The following is a 22,063-nucleotide window of genomic DNA, read 5'->3' on the forward strand; positions in this document are numbered from 1 at the left end:
CCCTATTTGTAAAAGTCAAAATCCTTTCAACCATTCAGTACTGGAAGTTTTAACGAAGAGATTGTTAAGTCCTCAAAATAAAATCAAAACATTTTCAGTCATTTTTTTTTTAAGTAGCTTTATTCAAAACATAATGATAACAAAAAACAGACTGGCTTAGTACAATGGTGGTGTGTGTGGTCACTCTGTTTCAGCTCTACACAAACAACAAACAATATCTGTGTATTATTTTGTGATTTACAGACAATGAAGTCATAGAGATTAACTTCACAATATTTTTATAACATGTGGTATCATTTTTATACACACTACAAATAGATACTTTTACATTGCATGTTTCTGTGTTTTTATCAATTCCTTAACATGTTTCCGAAACATAAAGATGTTACAGAATTGATAAAAACCAGCAGCAATTGATTCAGACAGCATCAACTATTTTTCTATTTTTCCAATTTTTCTCATAAAATCGAGTTATGTCATAAAATAATAATACATAACTTCCTATTGAATACTGTGTGAGAGAGAGTCAATACCACTTCCTCTGCACTGTTATTGATGTTTCCTCATACTAATTAATCAATCGTTAAAACGAGAAACCATTTTTTTCTTATTTGAACCTATTGCAGGTTTGATGAAATGAAAACATAGGAAATACTTTCTATGTTGGGGAAAGTCTATAAATTGGTCATTACTTTCATATTCCAATTATATTACACTTGGTGAATGTGTTATTTTCAATCAGCTGCTCACCACAATATTCTAACATTATTGATGTATTTTAAACTCTCTTACTTCACCACTCAATCCAGTGATAAAGTTGATATTTTCTGGTAAATCACGGGTGAAATAAAATAAAATATTATAATGACATCAACGCAGTGTGAATTTGTCATTTATCAAATAAATTGAGGTATGGTAGAAACAAGGCCTTGTGTTTTAGACATCTGTGATATATATACATATATGTATATATACTCAACTGAATGTTGACATATCAAAAGATAAATTAATTAGTTGAATAAATTCCATGCTACACAACACTAAGGATCCTTTTATATATCTTTTCTAATTTTGAACTAGGTATTTAAACCTTGTTCTAAATCAAACTAGTTTGATGTAAAAAAAATATTCTGAATATTCTATAATATCATATTCAGTATCAAAATTACACAGCAATATTGTTCTCCTTTGCAGGATCAAAAATACATGGAAATATCATTTTCCTACTCAACACCAAAATAACAGAAATATATTCTATTTCTTTAATTCTACCGCACACATATTGAAGTGAATCTGATTAAAATTCAAAAATAAGAGTTTTACATGACCATGAATATAACACAGAATTGTTTCCAATATGGCTGACTGACACAATAAAGTTCCCTTAACACTAATTTATTGGTTTATCATTATACAAGATAAAGTGGCAAAACAATAAGTACACAATACCAGAGTGTGATGACTACATCCAAAATCTCATAAAAAATGTTTTAAAAAAAGTATAGGAAGACTTGTCCATACAGGATCCTGCAGACAAACTTTGTTATAGGGGATATAATAGCCGTCAAATATGTTTTGTAGATCTACATCAATATGTATACATAAGTAATAGGATAAGTCAAATAGGACATATAAAGCAAGGTCAGTGTCTTAAAATAGTAACACTAAAGTAGGAGAAAGCAAGAAATAGGAAGATAATGTACAAGAGTGTCGCCTGCATAAAGTGACAAACATAAAGTTGTAATACCAAATTCCATTTCTATAACTTGAAGCATAAAGGGGCATAACTCAGCCAAGAAGGGTCACAGACAGCATATAGAAAATGTCATTTCTATAACTCAAAGCATAACGAAAGAAAGTCAAGAAAACAATATTCCCAGAGAATTTTCTAAGTTCAAAGGGGCATAACTCAGGCAAAAAGGTTAACAGACAGCCAGGAATCAAATTGATCTGTACCCTTGCAACAAAAAGCCAATTGCCAAATTTCACTTTGATAAATCAAAGCATAACTGAAAAAAAGTCTAGTAAACTTTAGTACAGATGCCGCCGCCCCGTGACTACAGACAAAGTGATCCCTAAGTGTCCGCCAGCTCTGCAGCCGACACAATAAGGTGATATACTATAAGATACAATATGAGGTAACTATATAACTGACAGTGTAAACAACTGATACTTTGTTTACTGGGTTTATCACCAAGGAACAGCCAGGGCCATTCTGAGGGAGAGTCCTTATTGTAGTAGCTGATAGTTACCTCACTGAACAGTATATGAAAGGCCCAACCGGAGCAATTTCTTACTCAAGGACAGAACCATTACAGCACTGCTGCCTGAAAAACACAAACCACCATGGGACCAGAGTGTCAAACTAAGCACCTCTGATCATCACCTCAAGTTATATAGGTCAACACTCTCATGGTCTCAACGGAGTCATCGTGGTTCATTCGTACACTGATACATGCTGAAGTCTTTATGCTTGTTAAACTATGCTGCAGTATAATCAGAGGGAAATTCTATAGGGGTTTTGCAGATGGAATGAGAAAAGAGAGAATCTTAAATCAAATGACGAGAAAAATTTCTTGTTTTAAATTGTAATGAACACACTTGCAGACATTCATTCAGAAAACAAGAACCAACCTTTCATCTCTTTTTTCTTTCCAAACTGTGCCCTGTAGGCTTAAATCTGTAACTGGTGCAATTTTTATCATAAAAAAACCTGATTGTACTTGTCTTCACAAAAATGAACGATTTTTAAGCATATTTTAACATCTTAATAATTTAGCAGTAAACAGATTTGAGCTGTGTTCACCTTCATTCTTCTCTTCCTTCATTCCATATTATAAATCATTACTTCCTTTACTGAGTAATTATCTTTGTTTTAATACATAGGAATATATTTCATGAAAACATAATGAATATTGTAAATCAGCTATGTACTTGTATATTATTATAGACTTTAAACAATGAAAGTGAATGAATTTTTTTGTACAATACTGACTTCTCCCAAAATAAAAACTTCTTTTGTTCAATAATGACTTCTCCCTGGATGAAAATTCATTTTGTACAATAATGACTTCTCCCTGGATAAAAACTTCTTTTGTACAAATGACTTCTCCCTGAATGAAAATTCCTTTTGAACAATAATGACTTCTCCCACAATGAAAATTCCTTTTGTACAATCATGACTTCTCCCTGGATGAAAATTCATTTTGTACAATAATGACTTCTCCCTGAATGAAAATTCCTTTTGAACAATAATGACTTCTCCCACAATGAAAATTCCTTTTGTACAATCATGACTTCTCCCTGGATGAAATTTTTTTTTGTACATTTATGACTTCTAACAATAAAAAATTTAAAAAAATTAGTAGATGAAACACTCAACAATACTTGGACAATGGAATCTAAAACCCACAAGTCCTCTCAGGCAAATGGATGAAAACTAATTAATTCTCCAACTTTGCCCAGTTATTTACTAATAGGCCCCAGTTTAACAAATGTCTCTCAACTTACAATAAGGCACTAGATTCCAGACGAAAAACAGAAAAGTGAAGGTAAAGATAAGAAATAATATATATAGATAAGTATATAGCACTTAATAAACTAAAGGGAATTGAAAACCAAATACATTCTGACATTAAAATAACTCTGTCTTCAAATGTATTCATTGTCATGCACTGAAACACGTGATACCTGCCACCAAAAATGGATAGCAGTAATGTAATGAACAAACAGTTTTAAGTTTTGCCCTTTGAAAACATTACAAATTCTGTGTTTTAAATCTTTAATAGGAACGGTCACAAAATCATCATCAATATCAATAATGTAAATGATGCCTTCCACATTTTGTTCTCATATAAAACAATATGAAATATGAGCTATTAAACATGCTGATAGAAAATACATTATCACCAGGAATGAAAATTCTTCATCTTCACTTGATAAACTGTAAACTGGCCATCACTTTCACTTGATAAACTGTAAACTGGCCATCACTTTCACTTGATAAACTGTAAACTGGCCATCACTTTCACTTGATAAACTGTAAACTGGCCATCACTTTCACTTTATAATCTGTAAACCTCTAAACTGACAAAAAAGTATACAAAACAATCAGTATGAAGTATATGTCATAGTATTGTCCCCCTCATTCATCCCTGGTTCGGTTTCATCCAAATCTTTAGCCGGAAATAAGGAGCCATTTTTAAATCTTTTCACAGCAGGATCAGGTGGAGAATTGGCCTCCCATGGTTCACTATCTTGTTGATTCTGTGAATATATCATATCCATGGTTTGACCATCACTACCATCAGTAGGCTTTACTGTAGAATCCTGCTGACTGTACTGTTTCCTAGATATCTGTTCTGTGTCCACTTCCTTGTTAGCAAAAGTGTATGTTTCTTTATCAAACTTTAACATCATCTTTCCTAAATCTCCATCAAATCTGTTTTTCACAATCTGAAAGTACAGAGACTTAACTGTAATTCATATACAACTCAAACTTATTGTTCTCTCTTTCTCTCTCTTATTCACGACACCATGCTTATGGGAAACCTGAAAACCATTAATGTTGTGGGCAATATGCTCTCCAATCTACCAATATCCATGACCACAATATTTCCCTCTCAATGACGATAACACGATTCCACTCTCTTATCTTTTCAGAAAATCACTTGTAAACGCGACCATTTACGCCACTGGACATTGTGATGAGCCTACCTTTTCTAAGTTTTCTACTGCCTGCTGAAGAAAAAGGCTAAGGCATTCCAGAAAGGAAATATTACCCACAATTCTTACATCCAACTTTTACCCTAGTGTGAGAGAAAGGAACCATTCAGCCTTGTTAAAAACAGCATATTCTCAACTTCTGGCAGGAACCTACAAATTTTTGCATCATGTTTCCAAAACAACAAGGTTGCTGAAATATGGGGAACAATATATGTTCAAATAAAAATTCAAATAAAACTGACTTTTCCCCGTCGAGTCAAATGCCAGAATTTATTCCCCATATGCTTAGTACTGTTAGTACTCTCTCACCCTCTCTCTCTATATAACTGTCATCATTTTCCTGTGTTGTTTAGAGGCCTTCAGAAACCCTTAGATATTATTTCAACACACACTATGGCTCTATGAAGCATGTGTTATAAAATACATTTCTGTATATCCATATCTAAAGATTACCATGCAATAAATGCTTACTTAAGGTCATTTTAGAAAAAACACAATCTGTCCATGTTATACTCATTATTATCAAATCATTTTCACTCCTACAAGACAAATCCAAGTATAGTTTTACCTGTATGTATTTTCCTGCACGTGGATTGGTCTTCCTTCGGTCCTGAAGAATAAGTATATTATCAGCTTCCTGGGTGGCTTTAGCTGAACCAAATACAGAGGCTGTACATAGTTCCTCTTCCTTTTCCTGAAAATAAAGATAAACAAGAACTCCCAACATTTGGTACAACCTCGACATAGCACCCTAGGTTTCATTTGCCACTTTTTTATCATATCAACAAAACCCATCAAAACTTTGTCTTTCTCTCCCTAATAAGCTCTTAAGTTACACTATATCATTAATGTTCAAACTAGCTCTATCCAAGTCTCTTTCTTTTTTGATTTTCGTAAGATGAAAATTTGCTATTGTCAAGTACTTACCTTACGTGGGTGAATGACGACAGTGATGTGACAGTTCATGGTTGTAGCAAAATTTCTGAAACTGCTAATAATACGATCCTGCATATTAAACTTGTCATTATCCATAACTCCCATCATGAACTGAAGGTTGTCAACGACGATGTGCTCAATGTCGTGGACATACACAGCATGGGTCATTGCCTGTAAATGCATATATTTAAAAAAAAGTTTAAATAATAATAATTATTGAAAATTTCAGATCTTGTAAAATGTGTGTTTGACCTCAAAGACAAGTGTACATTATCAGAGACACAGGCTTCCTGAGAGAAGTAAAGACAAATTTGTGCTCTACACTCTGAGACTTGTGAAAATATACCACTAAAGTCTGGACAATAATAATTTCAAAATAATTTTCAGCCATTGTTTAGAATTAAATGTCTTCAAAATTTCAACATTTCAGCTCCATATCACCATGGACTTGTTCTATGAGGAGGAAACAGTTGTATGATGTAATTTACTTCATTATTTGGCATTGTCAACTAGAAAAAAGGATCTCTGATGTATTATCTAACAGTATTATCACATCTACAAATGCTCAAACACTCACATCAATGACCCTTTGAATTGCCTGATGGCCATGAAATGTCATGAAAAACAGTGGCAATTGTTCAAACTCTTTGGACCAAAAGTCAAATTCACCTATATGGGTTGATAGGTTCTTCCTGCAACACATTCAAAAACAATACATATGTTTTAAAATATTCAAGTTTTCACCGTAAAAAGAAGTACTACTGTGTGGATGAAATGTGACACTATTATCTGTCATCCTGAAGTATCCACACTAAACCTCAACATTTCCATTATGGCATTCTTTGAACCATACAACGAGCATCTTCTAGTTCAAATCTGAACCTTCGAAAAATTCTTTAAATTATCATCTATTGTAATTAATCCATAATCACAAGAATTAAGATCAATTTTATTATGTCATTTTATGACAACGCCAATGGAATTATTAATACTTGTGTCTTGCTTCCGTTTCTTAGCTGTGGTGAGATAAAAATGCAGTTTGTAAAATCTTGTTTACAACAGTAAAAACTGTAAACAACTACTGTATCCCAGAACGTATAACTCACCTTTAAAGATGGGAGACAAAAGTGCATTTGATGACAAAAACAACAGATGTATCATCTGATATTATTTAATATTATCTTTTTATTTGAAGTGTAGGGAATAAGGTTAATAGGACAGGTGTGAACTATTCTGACCAGTTCCAATAAACGTAACTTAACAGACTTACTTTGCAAACTGTGTGAGCATCACTTTAGCAAGTTTTACATTGGAGATCTCAAAACTTCCCCACAACGTCCTAACCTTTAAAGAAAGGAAAGGATCAAATTTCACAACAAGGAAAATATCTACAAAACTGCAATGGTTCTGGTCCAAATATTACTTAATGTTAGGGTCATTTACACAACGATTTATTTCAAGCCATGTTTATCAAGCTTAAAAACATACAAAATTATAATGACAAGATTGTTCTGTATATATATATAAGCATGGACAGATTATTACACAAAGTTACATGACCCAACATAATTTATCATGATAGTAAAATTCTTGCACTCAAACAACCAAGATAAAACCAGGTGCCAAAATTGCAAGACATGACCAGCATAACTTCAGATAAGATTAGCATTTTCTCACCCCTGCTTCACAAAGGTCAAGTGAATACTCGCTAATAAAGGTTGTTTTTCCAGATCCCGTAGGGCCTGTGACTACAGTCAACTCCCCGCGACGGTGACCTTTCAGAATAGTGTTTAGAGACTTGTACCGCTTCCACTGAAAAACATAAGGAAGAAAACAATCAAGCACCAGACCAGAGCACTCCATTTCTACACTAAGTGTATAACAAACTCCCCGTAACTCAAAATATTGGTTTCCTGGTTACAGCAATTAGGGAATATCTAAAGACTAATATTGAAATCACATAGTTATCATTGTTTGAGTTCTTTTGACAACTGCAACTCAATTTGGTACTTAACAAGGAAGAATTACTGCTCTCTACTTAACTTATATGCCAATTTCAGCAGTCTAAACCTGTTTGAATACATCCTCGATAAACTAGGGGTTGCACTCACTATCACACTCTGTACCTCTGGAACATTCATTGCAAAATTGAAAGTACAAGCACAGTAGTTTGAATGGTATGGAGTGGGTTTCAAGGGGAAAAACTGACCTATCACAGACTGTGCAGATATGCTCCTTTGAAGATTACAAAGGAGTGGAACCCAGCTTTAAAGCCAGTACAAATTTGTTTGATGTACATCCAAAGATCAAACTAGTCTTCTCATCTTATCCACAAAGTGTCACACATGAAACCTTCAATTTTGTCATCAAATGTTCCAAGGGTGCAGAGAGCAATGGTGAGTCTAACCCCTGGAGTATCGAGGATGGTTTGAATATGTTTCAAACTGTAATCCCAAAAGTGATATTTCAGGCAGAGAGTATTCGACAGTGATGGGCTTTCAGGATCTAAAGGCGTGCTTCAACAGCCTTTAACAAGATCTGTCAGGAAGGAAATTAGCATTGGCAATCAATAAAACCATTCATCAATGAACAAACTTTGTCTAAATAGTCCAACCTAGGATAAGCGATAAGTCTATTGACAATGGTTGTTCATGTTGAAACTTTATAAGGGAATTTCTGTGATGTCATATCTTTTGCAGTTAACATAATGGGAGGTAACCCTAAAACATTTATCACTTGGTCACTGGAGCATGAAAGTCTGCATCCAACCATGAAAAGGTACTCAGATCATCCCTGATTCACTGAATCACTAAATGAAGAAATGCAATCAAACATTTCTAGATCCATTTCAAAATCAACTTCTGCAGAAATAGCATTATTATTATCATTTTTTTCCTTTTCACTTCTTTTTTTTTTTGTCAAAGTTGTTTTGAAATCTAACAGATATATAAATATTGATGGCTTAATATTTACCTCTGTTCCGGCCACCAACTTCAGATTGGCCAATTCAGAGTAAACCTCACTTTTCATATCCGAGTATCCAATAATAGACTCATGCATGATCTGATGTGCATTGTTTATGATCTTTTGTATAGACAGGCCCTGCTGTAGGGCTCTATAGGGACCAGGGTTTTCAACACTTGGCCTGTATAACACAAACAAAACTTTGTATTAGCTGAATCATTCAAAAGTTATCACAATTAAAGAAGACCATTTCACCAAGGTAAACCCACACACTAAGTATGAAGTTCCAGTGGCAAATAATGTAGGAGATAGAGCCTTAAAAAAAACTCCTTTAGTAGGTCAAAGGCCACAATGTAGGTCAAAGTTACCTACTTTTGATATATGACACACCATCTCATCAAGGTGAACCCATACCCTAAAGTATAAAGTTCCAGTGACAAATAGTACAGGAGATATGGACCTGGACAAACTTTTTCTTAGATTTAGGTCACAACGACCTACTTTTGATATACAACAAAATGTCTCACTAAGGTAAACTTGTATCCACAGTATAAAGTTCCTGTGATTAGTAGTGTAGAAGACAAGGTCCAGTCAAACTTTTCCTTGGATGTATTGTCAAAGGTCGAAATGCAGGTCAAAAGACCTGCTTTTGATACATGACATACTGTCTCACCAAGGTGAAGTCACATCCCAAGTATTAGTTCCTGTGATTAGTTGTGTAGAAGATAGGACCCAGACAAGACAGTGTAGGATGGATGGACACAACACAAAATCATTGTCCCCTCTGGTTCATTTGGGGGACTAGTAAGGCCATTCCAAAACATTTAAAAGCACTCAGCCAAAAGTGAACTGGTAAATAGCATTTGCTTGGTTCATATTTTTTTTCGAAAACGTCACCAACATTTCTAAGTAATCTGCCTGTTACAAATATGTACACAGTAAACAGTTGTTCACATTGCTGTTTCAGTTCACATTTAAACCATGTTTTGCTAAGTATGTTATTTATTAATGTCAACCCTTGATTTTGTTTCGTGTGTTTTTGGAGAAATGAACCATATGAATCTACAGAGTAGAAGATTTGATTAAGATCCCTGTAATTACCACCCATTATCTTCTTGTTGAACAGATAACTTTATAACAATCATATTTTGTCAACTCCATGTTTTTATATATATTTTTTTAGGACAGGTGAAAGGTCATTCAGTAGCTGCAATAGAGCAATGTGTCATTCACTTAGCTTTGAGTTTTCTTTTATTTTCTTCCTAAATAAACTCAAAACTCTTGGGTAATATCACAGCAATACCTAAAGATGACCTCCTGACCTATGACAGTTTCCATTTTGCGAAAATTTAAGAGAGAGATCCTAAAGAGATCTTGGTGCCCACTATTGTTTGATCTTCATAGTTGCATCTTTTCTCTTTTTTCCTCATAATTATATGAATTATGAGAATTCCTCTCATAAATAACAATAGCAATCTACAACTCTAGGAACAAAGCCACCAGAGTGCTGACAATTTTCTAAGCACCGTGACCTCAGCCTTGACCCTACAATCCTCAAAATCTATCTTGTTTGTGAAATCAAGGTCTTTGTATGAATGTGAAATTTGATAGAAATCATTCCTGGAATGATGCCACTAGAGGTAGGACAATAGTTATGTAAAAATATCAATGATGACTTTGACCCTTTAACCGTGAATCTCAAACTCATCCCAGATATTACTGTCCTATATCAATGTGTTAAGTTTGATGAAAATCCATCAAGAAGCAACTAGAATGCTCTCAAGGATCTTATGGAAATAGTTATGGTTATTTTGACCTTTCAACCATGAAACTATAACTTGTCCGAGATATTATGGTCTTTTGTGCGAGAGTGAAGTTCAATGAAACTCCCAGAAAACATGAATGCATTGGAGTACCAACATTTTAAAAAAAAATTGTAATGATGACCTTGACCCTGACCATAATCTTGAATTTCAAACTCAGCAGAGATATCATAATTCTAAATAAGTTTGATGAAAATCCCTTCAGAAATGAAGCGGTTGAGACTACTGACAAGATTTTTTCTTAACTTTGATCCTATAAACCTGAAAATAAAACATTTATCAGATATTAAAGTTCTTTATTTATAAGTGAGTGAACTCTGATCGAAATCCCTAAAGGAATGAAGCTGCTAGAGTGCTTACAAGGATAAGTCTTTTATTACACACATATGTTATAAACGGGAACATCCCTACATCACCTCCCCAGACATTCATCTCAAGGCCATAATAAAATGGTGACGTTACAATACCAATGGGTGGGCTTATTACCAGACAAGTCCTAATTGCTGAAAGAACTTTGTATTAACTAATACACATGTTCTCTATATAACATATAATTATAGAATCAAAGTGCTTATGACATGCATATACTATTCTCAAACACTTCCCAAGAAGATTCTTTTTTTTTTTTGCTATTAAGGAAAAAACAACTGGATGGTATTAGGACTTCTTTCGCAATAGTCACATCCTAATTTTAGATAGTGTAACCATGTTACCATTAGACACTATCATTAGTATGACACATATTTCATGGGCCAATGTATGAGGATGGCAAGATCAGTCTATGAAATCTTCCAATATGTTGCAGTTTCAGTTGCAAGAATGTTAAAAATATAATCAAATATGGTTATATTAAGCTGAGTGCTGACCAACTGTTACACAAGTGCTGAGAAATAGCCAAATGCTGGCCAGTCAAGCTCAGATATGAAAAAAGAGATATTCCTGTCTATGAAGCAATTCCACACAAAATTCCATTCATCTCAAACCAGACAAAAATACCCACACCTGTTAATAAAAGAAAAGCAGGATCACATCATACAGCCTTTAAAACATTAATCAAAATACTTTCATACCATAATGTTGGTCCATGATCACTTCAACAGTGTAAAACAGAAAAAAATTATTATAATTCTTTAATTTTTTTTCAATAGTTTTCATTCATTCATCATCTATTCATTATTCATTCTTGTTGTTGCAGTTGTTGTTGGTTTTATTTCAAGCTGGTAGGTTTTATTGGCAGTGGTACAAAAACATCAATAGGAATCAATGATGTTCAAAACATCAACAACAAATGACTGATTATCCTGAATTAAGCCCAGGTCACTAACAAATACAGCAACAATAATGGTGAGGAGATTCAAGGGGTCATTGGGCCCTAAAAATGAAAAGGACCCCTCCATATATAGTCAATTTTACATAGAATGGTCCCCCTTTATTCCTTAATTTACTTCAACTTGAAGAAAATGAGCCATGAGCCATTGTTCTCTGTTCCTTGGAATTTCCCTTTTATAACCTGTGTAAAAATTGAGGTGGGTAATTATATAACATTTGAAAGCATTACTAACAACGTTAAGGATACTAAACACATGAATTGGTTGTTTGTTCAGGGATAGTTTTATAATCATTGAGACGGTTACATTTACTATAATACAGGGGAATTTGAGTTATTGACCAGAACTCAAGTTAATAAGTTGAAATGAATGTTCTATTCTAATTTACAGCAACAGCGACTTTGATCTAAACTGACATTTTCACTTGAAAAGTAATCCAAATATTGATCTAAACTGACATTTTCACTTAAAAAGCAATCCAAATATTACCAGCTAAGTCATTTAAGAAAGCAGTGTGAAAAATTTATGTTTGATCTGTCCAAGGAACTAGAGTTGTTGAGCAACAGTGACCTTGACATTTGAGTCTAATAGCAATCCGAAGCCAGCATTACTCATGAGAAAGCAGTGCTTGACGTAGGAGTTTAATCAGTCCACTTGGATTTACCTTTTGTCTAAAAATGGTGACAGATGGACAAAGGCATTACAATATTCCTTCTCGAGCTTCTATCAGTAGATAATGTAGATGTGGATATGCTTATTACCAGACATGGTCTTCTGTCAGAAAAATATAACACAGGGGTGACAGGAACCAACTCACCTGATTATGTAGCACCTGGCACCATTCAGTTTCCTGGCAAATGCTTTTGCTGATTTCCAAGATAACAGGTCGTTCTCAAACCACAGTAGGATCTTCGTGAATCTTTCTAGGTCAGGTAAGCACTATATAAACAAATATTCTTATGTCTATTAATACAGATAAATATATCGAGTAATTAAACAAGTTGTCACTTAGAGATCACTGATATCGGTATTGTTGGAAATCGCCCAAGAAGACATGAACTTTACTTTCTTCTATGGCTGGGGCAACATGGTAATATCCATACAGGCAGGAGTTAATTGTTTCTAAACTAAGGGGCACTGAATTCCTGTTGGGATATCACTCAGCTTGTTAAGACATGAATGAGATGCCTTGTAGACATACAGAGTTCCTGCTACTGTAACAGCAGTGAAGTAATTCAATGCTTTAACTTCAAATACAGTACAATCACATATTTTTGAGGACCTCAAATTTCATGGTTTTCATAAAATACACATATTCGATTTCATGGTATATCTAGCCAACGAAACTGCTAGTGGTATCATCCATGTCAACTTTTATTCATTTATTATTTCATCAACCTATAAATTCATAGATTTTAAGTTCCTAAAAAAACAGCAAAAATAAATCCCCCACAAAAATAATGATTTTTCAGTATGCATGGACAGTTATTTGCAATGCGTATATTTCAGTATGTATATTTTTATTTCTTTACACAGGAAATTTTGCCTTTAAAATATCCTGAGTTATATCCCCTGAGACTTAAAACAGTTTGTACACCTATAGAAATAAAAAAAACCCAATCTTTTGACTATATTTACCTCAATGGGTGTGGAAGAGATACCCATGGGAAGAGCTAAAGCTTTATTTTTTGTGACCTCTGTGATAGCCATGGCGTCAAATTCACTGGCGGTGAGGATTACGGATTTGTCCTTCATGGAAATCTGGTTCCAGCCAAACAGGTGAGACTTTCCAGATCTGATGATCAAAAACGGGTAAGATTTTGTAAATGTTATTTGATTATGATAAACAGCTGCCATGTCATGTAGTACTTTTTTTAGTAGTAATGGACACAAAACAATTAAATATACATGTGTATAAATACACAGCCATTGCTATCAACATGTTGAAATAACAATTATGCTTCCAACAAATTTTGGTATGAAAAATGAACCAAGGGAACATTTTATTAGAACTTTTTATTATCTGATATTTCTTCTATACAAAATACTAAAGTATGTTGCAATATACTAGTTATTAGTTTCAGGTTTTCGGTCTCCGTGATACCTCCCGTTACTGGGTATTATCTCACCGACGATCACAGTGTCCTGGCGACATGAAGAGGCGACCAGCGTACCCTATCAGGGGTGGAACTGCCTGTAGCAGTGTTTTTGATTATGCAAGTTTTAGAAGATAGCTCCAAGGCCTGATAATGCCTTATCCTAACTCTGGCAGTCTGCATCATGTCCAGAAGTGGGGAAGGAAAGATTAGGACCTATGTAGGTTTGGTTAGGTTTGGGTAATTTTGAAGTCCGTCAAATGCCTTAAAAAAAATTTCACTATCCCTAATCACCTGAACCAGTATTATCACGTCTTTTCTATTTTGAAAAGCCAGAGGGATCTTTAGCATGCGAGAATGGACAGTCCTAACACAGGCCACTATCTAAGTTCTGTTCACCGAACCAGTTTTATCCTGATTAAATAGGCAGGGCATTGTCCACAACATAATAACTAGGTAACTGAGTTCGGGTTTAGTGCCAATTAAACAGGATGCAAACTCTTCTGTTGATATAGTATGAGGTTAATATGTTGATTTAGTGTTGCTTTACATCCTATCAACAGCCAGCCATTTAAGGACATGCCAAGTTTGGGTGATGGAGGAAAAGTCGCCAACCTATGACCAGTAAGCCGAGAGCAAATCAGCTAAATAATGGAGTAATATAGAAATCCACTCATGTATTAAAACAAAAAATCACAAAACCACACAATTAATTTGTCATTTCATTTGTTTATGATTCTTACGTGGACATGAATTCCTGTGAAACCTCAAAGCTATCGATATCTTCCAGCGACTGACATGTGAGTTTTTTAACGCTGATTAAGGTCTTGTCTGGCAAGTAATACGGAAGCAGGAGTGCTTGGTCATCATGATGATATCTTATATCATAATTCATTAAGGTAGATAAAGATAGATTCTACAACAAACAGAAAGACATCCAGTTAAAAATGACATCCAAATGTAACCTTCCTTTTAGTTTATCATTTCTGATATTCAAATACAAAATCACAAAACAATGAATACATATGTAAAGTAGAATTTAAGCCTTACCTACACAAAACAACTTCCTGGATGTAAAAATCCTCCACATTTCTTTCTCAACATCAACACAACCACCATAATGACACTTCTAGAGGGCATAATATCTTAAACAGTTTTTTTACTACTTCCATACAAAGACAGCCTTCAAGTACACAAAATTTCAAACACTTCTTTAACCATTACTATAAGAAGACAACTTACATAACATTCAAACATCTCCTGGACCAGTTCCAGCTCAATTTTCTCCAGTTGTTTCAGTAGAACTCCCTCGTTGAGATATCTTTCCACTTCACTTGTACCCTGTTTCAGGGGAACTGCTCCTTGGACTGCTGCCATGCATGGGTGATCCGCCCTAGAAACAAACGGCAGCAAAGTGTAATCTTATCTACATTCAGCACAATAATTGAAAATGTGTAGTACTCAAATGGACTTCTTTTGTATTCCATGACTTACTGTGGCTTCAAAAGCTTGGTAAAGAAATTCACTCCAACAATATGAGAACAAATACAACATGGCTTTGTTTTCATCTTATATCTGTCTTAGTTTCTGAATCTGCACCTTAATCATGATCTAGACCTTGAACCACAATAATCCTGCTGAATGGTCCAGAGGTGATCTTCAAACAATTAGATTTCAGCATCTTAAAATCAATGATAGGATAGTTGTCTTTAAATTTAGTTTATACCTCGGATACCTTCTTCAGATCATTTAATGTTAATGTCACTGTTACCTTGACCTCTGACCCCAACCATTTTGCCAACGCTAAAAGCAGCAGAATTTTAAAGGGAACATCATTTATGGTCTAGTTTGAAACTGATTTGCATACACACTGACAGATAACATAAATTCTAAAGACTTTTTCCACAAAAGTATAATTTTTTTTAAAACCAAAATGGCACAGTCTGGTCTAATTAACAGACCTGGGAGCCTGGTTTCCTACAGTTTTGGTGTCATCATCATGCAAGATAAAAAGTATTTATTAAATGAGTCCATAACTATCAAACCTCAGTGAAAATTGAAAAAAAAAAACCCATAAAATTGCCTAAGACTTGATTGTTGAATTTACACAGAATACAATGAATATGTAAAGATTAATATAAAATGTGCTCTACCCTGAGCCAGTATACCATTGTTGTACACAACTAGATAGGTGCAATCAGCGAAAAAGGAAGAAAGGTATGGAGTTTTGGAGTCTTGTAAGACTTTTCAGATTGTACATGTGTAAAATACATCACAATTATATCTGTAAATCTGCTGAAAATAGCTGAGAAGCAAATTTAATTAATAGCCAACTTGCATATGCTGTATTGATATTCAGAAAAAGAAAATGAATTTTTCAGTAAGTTCTTACCTACAATACCCACTTTTATTTCAAGCTGTCAAGCTGAAAACAAGTGTTTATGTATTTATACCTGGATTTGCCCTTGAGTTTCTGCATGTCTTCTAAGTTAAGCTGAAGAGCAGACCAGGTGCCCCTGTGCTGACATTCATCACACTGGAAATGGCCTTAAATAACATACAAGGAAACATATACAACCTTATTCTTACTTTTCTACCCTACAGAGGTAATTCTGATTCAAATCAACTAAACTTTGTCTGATAGTTTACATTACCTTGATATACAATTTAATGAAAATATACAATTATAAATAATATAACAATTACTTTTTGAAATTATAAGAAGTTTTATCAATTCTTCAAACACTTTCATTACATGACATAAAATGACACAAGATAAAAATCATGTACTGAAGATTGAACATACTGTAAACATATGAGATACATTTCATAAATGAATGCAAATTTCAACAAGAGATCCTAGAGGGATCTTGGCGCCCACCATTTGAGGATCTGTTTTCAGTTCTTGAAGATTTGTTTATTTTTTGTTTGTTTGTTAAGGTGTTGTAAATGTTCATGAACTGATCTTCATTGAATGTACTCAATGATGGCACAAGATATTTTTATCAAGCACCTATTAGCAAATATCATTTGAAAAATATCCCAAAGTATTATTAGATAGCAGTCAGTTACAGGTGGATAATGGACAATATGCTTGTGCTGTATTACTGTCGATATCCAAGATGGCTGCCTGTGGGCCACCTTGATTTCAAATCAGTCCAAAAAAGGTACAATGCACAACTAGGGACCAATGGAAACCAATATCTATGAAATATCAGAAGGATCCATACAGGACTTCCTCAGATATAGCAGTAACAAGATTTTATTCTCAAAATCCAAGATGGCTGCCTGTCAGCCATCTTGATTTCAGATCAGTCCAAAAAGGTATAATGCACAACTTGGAACCAAAGGGAACCTGCATATGAAATTTGAGAAAGATCCATCCAGTACTTTCCAAGAAATAGCAGTAACAAACTTTTACATTCAAAATCCAAGATGGCCACCTGTCTGCCATCTTGAATTTGAATCAGTCCAAAAAAGGTACAAAGCACAACTAGAAACCAAGGGGAAACTGCATATGAAATTTGAGAAAGATCTACCCAGTACTTTCCAAGTAATAGCAGTAACAAACTTTTACATCCAAAATCCAAGATGGCTGCCTGTCGGCCATTTTGAATTTGAATCAGTCCAAAAAAGGTACAATGCACAACTAGGGACCAAGGGGAAACTGCATATGAAATTTGAGAAAGATCCATCCAGTACTTTCTCAGAAATAGCGGTAACAAACTTTTACATCCAAAATCCAAGATGGCCACCTGTCGGCCATCTTGAATTCGAATCAGTCCAAAAAAGGTACAATGCACAATTAGGGACCAAGGGGAAACTGCATATGAAATTTGAGAAAGATCCATCCAGTACTTTTCCAGAAATAGCGGTAACAAACTTTTACTTCCAAAATACAAGATGGCCACCTGTTGGCCATCTTGAATGCGAATCAGTTCAAAAAAGGTACAATGCACAACTAGGGACCAAGGGGAACCTGCATATGAAATTTGAGAAAGATCCATCCAGTACTTTTCCAGAAATAGCGGTAACAAGAATTGTTTACGGACAGACGGACGGACTAACGGACCATGGACCACGGACGCAGGGCGATTTGAATAACCCACCATCTATTAGATGGTGGGCTAATAAAATGATAAAAATCTTGTTGAAGCGTCAATTTAGACATGAACATAAAAGAAAGATGAATTACACATATCACTAATTACAGACATTATATATTTTTTTTCTTGGGGAGTGGGGATCTGTAACAAATTTACAAGTACCTTGTAATCTACAAATCAATGCATGTATAAATATCCACGGTTAAACTCATTAAAATCTGACAGAAGTTTTAATATCATTGAATTTCATGAGGACAAACAAATACTACAAACAAACAAAACCCTTACAATTTAAGCCCATATAAAATAAAACAGAATTGTCCAAAAAAAGCTTACAAAAATTAAAATTTCGAAGACTTCATAAATTCTCATATGAAATACAAACTCATTTAAGATTCTATCATGTATTTCGGTACAATAAAGTGTTCAGGTGACCATGTCAAACTTACCAGAGGTAGCATTGATTTATGGGTTCAATAAAGTGTTCAGATGACCCTGATAAACTTACCAGAGGTAGCATTGATGTATAGGTTCAATAAAGTGTTCAGGTGACCTTGATGAACTTACCAGAGGTAACATTAATGTATAGGTTCAATAAAGTGTTCAGGTGACCCTGAAGAACTTACCAGAGGTAGCATTGATGTATAGGTTCAATAAAGTGTTCTGGTGACCCTGAAGAACTTACCAGAGGTAACATTGATGTATAGGTTCAATAAAGTGTTCAGATGACCCTGATAAACTTACCAGAGGTAGCATTGATGTACAGATTCCCTTTTTTGGCTCTCTTTTGCTTTGACAGCTTTGGACACCGTGTAATCAGACAGGTGTAGCCCTCAGCCATAGGTTTCAGACCATACTTGACTGCTGCATCAATAACATTGGATGGTATATTCTCCACCATCTTTAACATTCCACCATAACGTAAATGTTCTTCCATTTCATTGAATGAAGGTTTTCTCTCCATGAACAACATTGACTCTGGATTTTTCAGCCATTTCATCTCTTCCTTCACAACTTTCTGGGAAAGACTTCCAATTTTTTCCTCCCCTGTCACTTTTTCATCTTTTTCTTTGTCCTTTTTTGTTTTTCTTTCCTGCAATAAATTACAATCTGCCGTTAATTCATTTCCAGGTGGTAAAATGGGAGGTTTTCCCCTTACTGATTTGTGCTTTCCATTTTCTGTACCTACTACATCTAAATCATCCAATACCTTGCCAATGGTCTTCTCTTCTTGAACAGTATCATTTTTGTTTAATTCTAAACTTGATATTGGTGTATCCATTCTTGTTCCACTTTCCTCAATGTAAGGTGAGACAACAAAACAATCACTTGTTCTTTCTTCAACAGTTCCATTTGCAGAAATGGAGCATATTTTTTCGTTTCCTTTCTGAGACATTTTGTCTTCAAATGTACGAGGCCAGTCCTGATTCAGATTCAGTGAGTGGGAATCATTATTTCTGCATTTCATGTCTTCACATTGACTTTTTGCAGTACTAGGTGTGTCTTCTTTACCTACTGTAATCTCTTTTGTATTTCTTGAAACAAAGCCATCTTCAGACGCAGCACATTCCCTCGTGCAAGATAAATTGTCTTCAAAAGTGATGTCATCAGATTTCAACAGATTAGAAGAACTGTGAAATAGCCTGGATGAATTAACAGGCTTGACATATGCCATCAAAGTACATGTAGCTCCATCTCTGTATCCAAGTTGTGTTGATGACAAGTATCGCAATTTTGATTTATAAATTCTCCTTTTGGCATCGGTATTTACTTGGAATTCTGAGTTCACATCAGTAAGCGGATGGAGACCTTCTATCAACTTTTTTCTTGAATCACAACGGCTGCTCTGTGCATCTCTTTTGTCTTTAAGAAGATAGTACCTGACAACTGACCAAGTCGGAGGCAGTTTTGATGGAAATGCCAAAGTTGGCGGACAAACCTGTCCCAAAACAGCTCCACTAGAAGCAGCAGAGGCTGAAGTCTTCTTTCTTGACTGCAAAACACAATACCTTGAATGGTTCCCATCTACTCTACTTTTGTTTAAAACTGGAAAAGCTTGTAAGGGTAGTTCAGGCTGTGGAACTACACCTTTTGATAAAGTAGGACAATTATGATAAAACCAAGACAACTTGTAGCTCTTCTTCATTGCAGCTTCTGGACCGAAAACTCTCATCAAACTTCTGTTCCTAAAGATAAACAAGGACTGGTTTTGGATTCAATCTCATCTGAAAAATAGAACAAGAAAGTATTTGTTTTTATTTTTTTTTCATAAGAATATCATCTTTATACTAATGAAAACAGTAGCAATAATATACCTCGCAAGAGTTGAAAATGCAATAAAGGCAACTTATTAGTTTCAGTTATTGGAAATTTCTCATAAGTCCAACATTAGGATGTTCAGCTGATCACCAAAAGAATATAATCTTGAAACCCTGCAGGTGCTTTTCATTACTCCTTCCTATTTCACAAGCACATACTGAGTAACATACCATGCATAATTAGATTATGCAATAAGACAAGGGGTGCAACAAAATCACTCAGTCTCAAAGCCAGGGGGTGGACTTACATACCAGGCAATGAACAAGCATTTGTCTGTAATTCCACCAAATAGCAATACTTGTAAATATGGGTTATTGCATACCAGTCAAGTCACATCCAAAATTTTACATTTCATTTTCTATGTCACCTGAAGAACTGAAAACAATGACCCAAGCAAGACATGTACTTCTCACAAGATCTCCTGTTTGCATCAGAAAAGTGAAATATTCTCATAATGCATGAATAACTCATAAATTAGGGTCCCAACCCTGAAAAAAGAACAACGGCTTATTTATGTATACAATGAGGTATGAATCACCTGTAACCCTTACCCTTTAGAGATGGCAAGGGGACATGTATGACACTTGGGGTGGCCAGGTCTAGCCAGGTATGGCTATTCAACTGACACAGTCAATTACTAATCAGCCTCCGATTATAACAAGAGTCCATCACTCCAAAAACAAGCACTAGTTATAGATGCGATTCATACACTGAAATATGAAGTGAAGCATACTCATAAACATTGTTTAGATGTCATCTTGTACTGACCACAATGTTGGTTAAATGACAACCTGAACATATAATTATGCTTTTTAATGTAAAAAGATCTCATTTCATAAAAAAAACGAAAGACATCTTCTCTATATATTTGTGCCTGAAACTGGTATTTTTCACTTCTGTGGAGAAAGCTTAACAGCCATTGGTCACTACGTCATAAGAGGGACACTGCCAAATTTCAAGACTCCATACTTATATGGAATTTTGCTCTAATCCATATTGTACAGTGTTCATACATCTTAAAATTCAACACAATTTTGGGAATCAAAGTTGTATCAGGGTGTGATCGTGCCATTAACTGATATCAGGTCTGGCTATATATTTGTTTTGTTTTTTGTTTTGTCAGTAGAAAATGATGACGACATGCATGACATCCTAGTTATGATTGCTGGAGACTGTGTATAGCATGTACTTATGTGCGTGTTATTTAAATGCCTCCGATAGGATTTGAACCCATGACTTCTGGTTTTCTAGTCTGGCACTCAACAGATCAAGCTAATGAGTTACCTCTTGCCGTGCAGTATATTTCGGGTAGTATTTATCAGGGTTACTTATGTTGTTTGTTTGTTTGTTTTTGTTTTTGTTTTTTTGTCAAAACACTGATCTGATACTATTATTTTTCGTAGTTTCCACTAGTGTTTCACATATAATTAACCGTTGGTAATAGTGCTATTTGTGGTAAAAGATAACCAATATGTAGCATTAATATGGCAGTACCAATATAACTCACGTATAACCATGTATGGAATCATATGAGAACATGTGCTCGATGACAAGCGCCATTTCAGGATTTCCCTCCAAAATATCAGAGGGTGTCCGAATGAACAATCGGGAAGGGAGACAACTACAAGTAAGCCTCATGTGTATATCAGTTTTGATTTACTCGGCAGTGGCGGAAAATGACTGTAATTTTAGCATGTCCATTATAGACCTATAATTAATTCTGATTTATTTAACGTTTATACAAATATCAATTAACTGTTTTATTT

General features: G+C 34.7%; 1 protein-coding gene across 1 annotated transcript; it reads right to left on the minus strand.

The window, feature by feature from the left end:
• Positions 1 to 122: 122 nt before the first annotated feature.
• LOC132558565 (twinkle mtDNA helicase-like) lies at positions 123 to 20,089 on the minus strand. The gene is made up of 13 exons (XM_060223150.1): positions 18,723 to 20,089; positions 16,326 to 16,419; positions 15,115 to 15,265; positions 14,616 to 14,788; positions 13,415 to 13,571; positions 12,594 to 12,715; positions 8,635 to 8,806; positions 7,339 to 7,473; positions 6,932 to 7,005; positions 6,239 to 6,353; positions 5,653 to 5,832; positions 5,294 to 5,419; positions 123 to 4,455 (listed from the first exon to the last, which is right to left on the minus strand). Exons 1-13 carry the CDS (start codon positions 19,651 to 19,653, stop codon positions 4,111 to 4,113), a joined length of 2,775 nt encoding a protein of 924 aa, XP_060079133.1. The 5' UTR covers positions 19,654 to 20,089; the 3' UTR covers positions 123 to 4,110.
• Positions 20,090 to 22,063: the final 1,974 nt, after the last annotated feature.

Source organism: Ylistrum balloti, unplaced genomic scaffold, assembly GCF_031769215.1.
Source record: "Ylistrum balloti isolate Yb309-2 unplaced genomic scaffold, AGI_CSIRO_Ybal_v1 Utg370796, whole genome shotgun sequence".
NCBI classification, from domain to species: Eukaryota; Metazoa; Mollusca; class Bivalvia; order Pectinida; family Pectinidae; genus Ylistrum; species Ylistrum balloti.

Excerpts from the sequence above, each read along its gene's own strand:
- LOC132558565 (XM_060223150.1), bottom strand. The coding sequence starts at position 19,653 with ATGGCATATGTCAAGCCTGTTAATTCATCCAGGCTATTTCACAGTTCT. Across the intron at positions 13,572-14,615 it reads TCACAGGAATTCATGTCCAC|ATCTGGAAAGTCTCACCTGT; the intron begins GTAAGAATCATA and ends TTTGATCATCAG. Across the intron at positions 5,420-5,652 it reads TCGTCATTCACCCACGTAAG|GAAAAGGAAGAGGAACTATG; the intron begins GTAAGTACTTGA and ends CTTTATTTTCAG.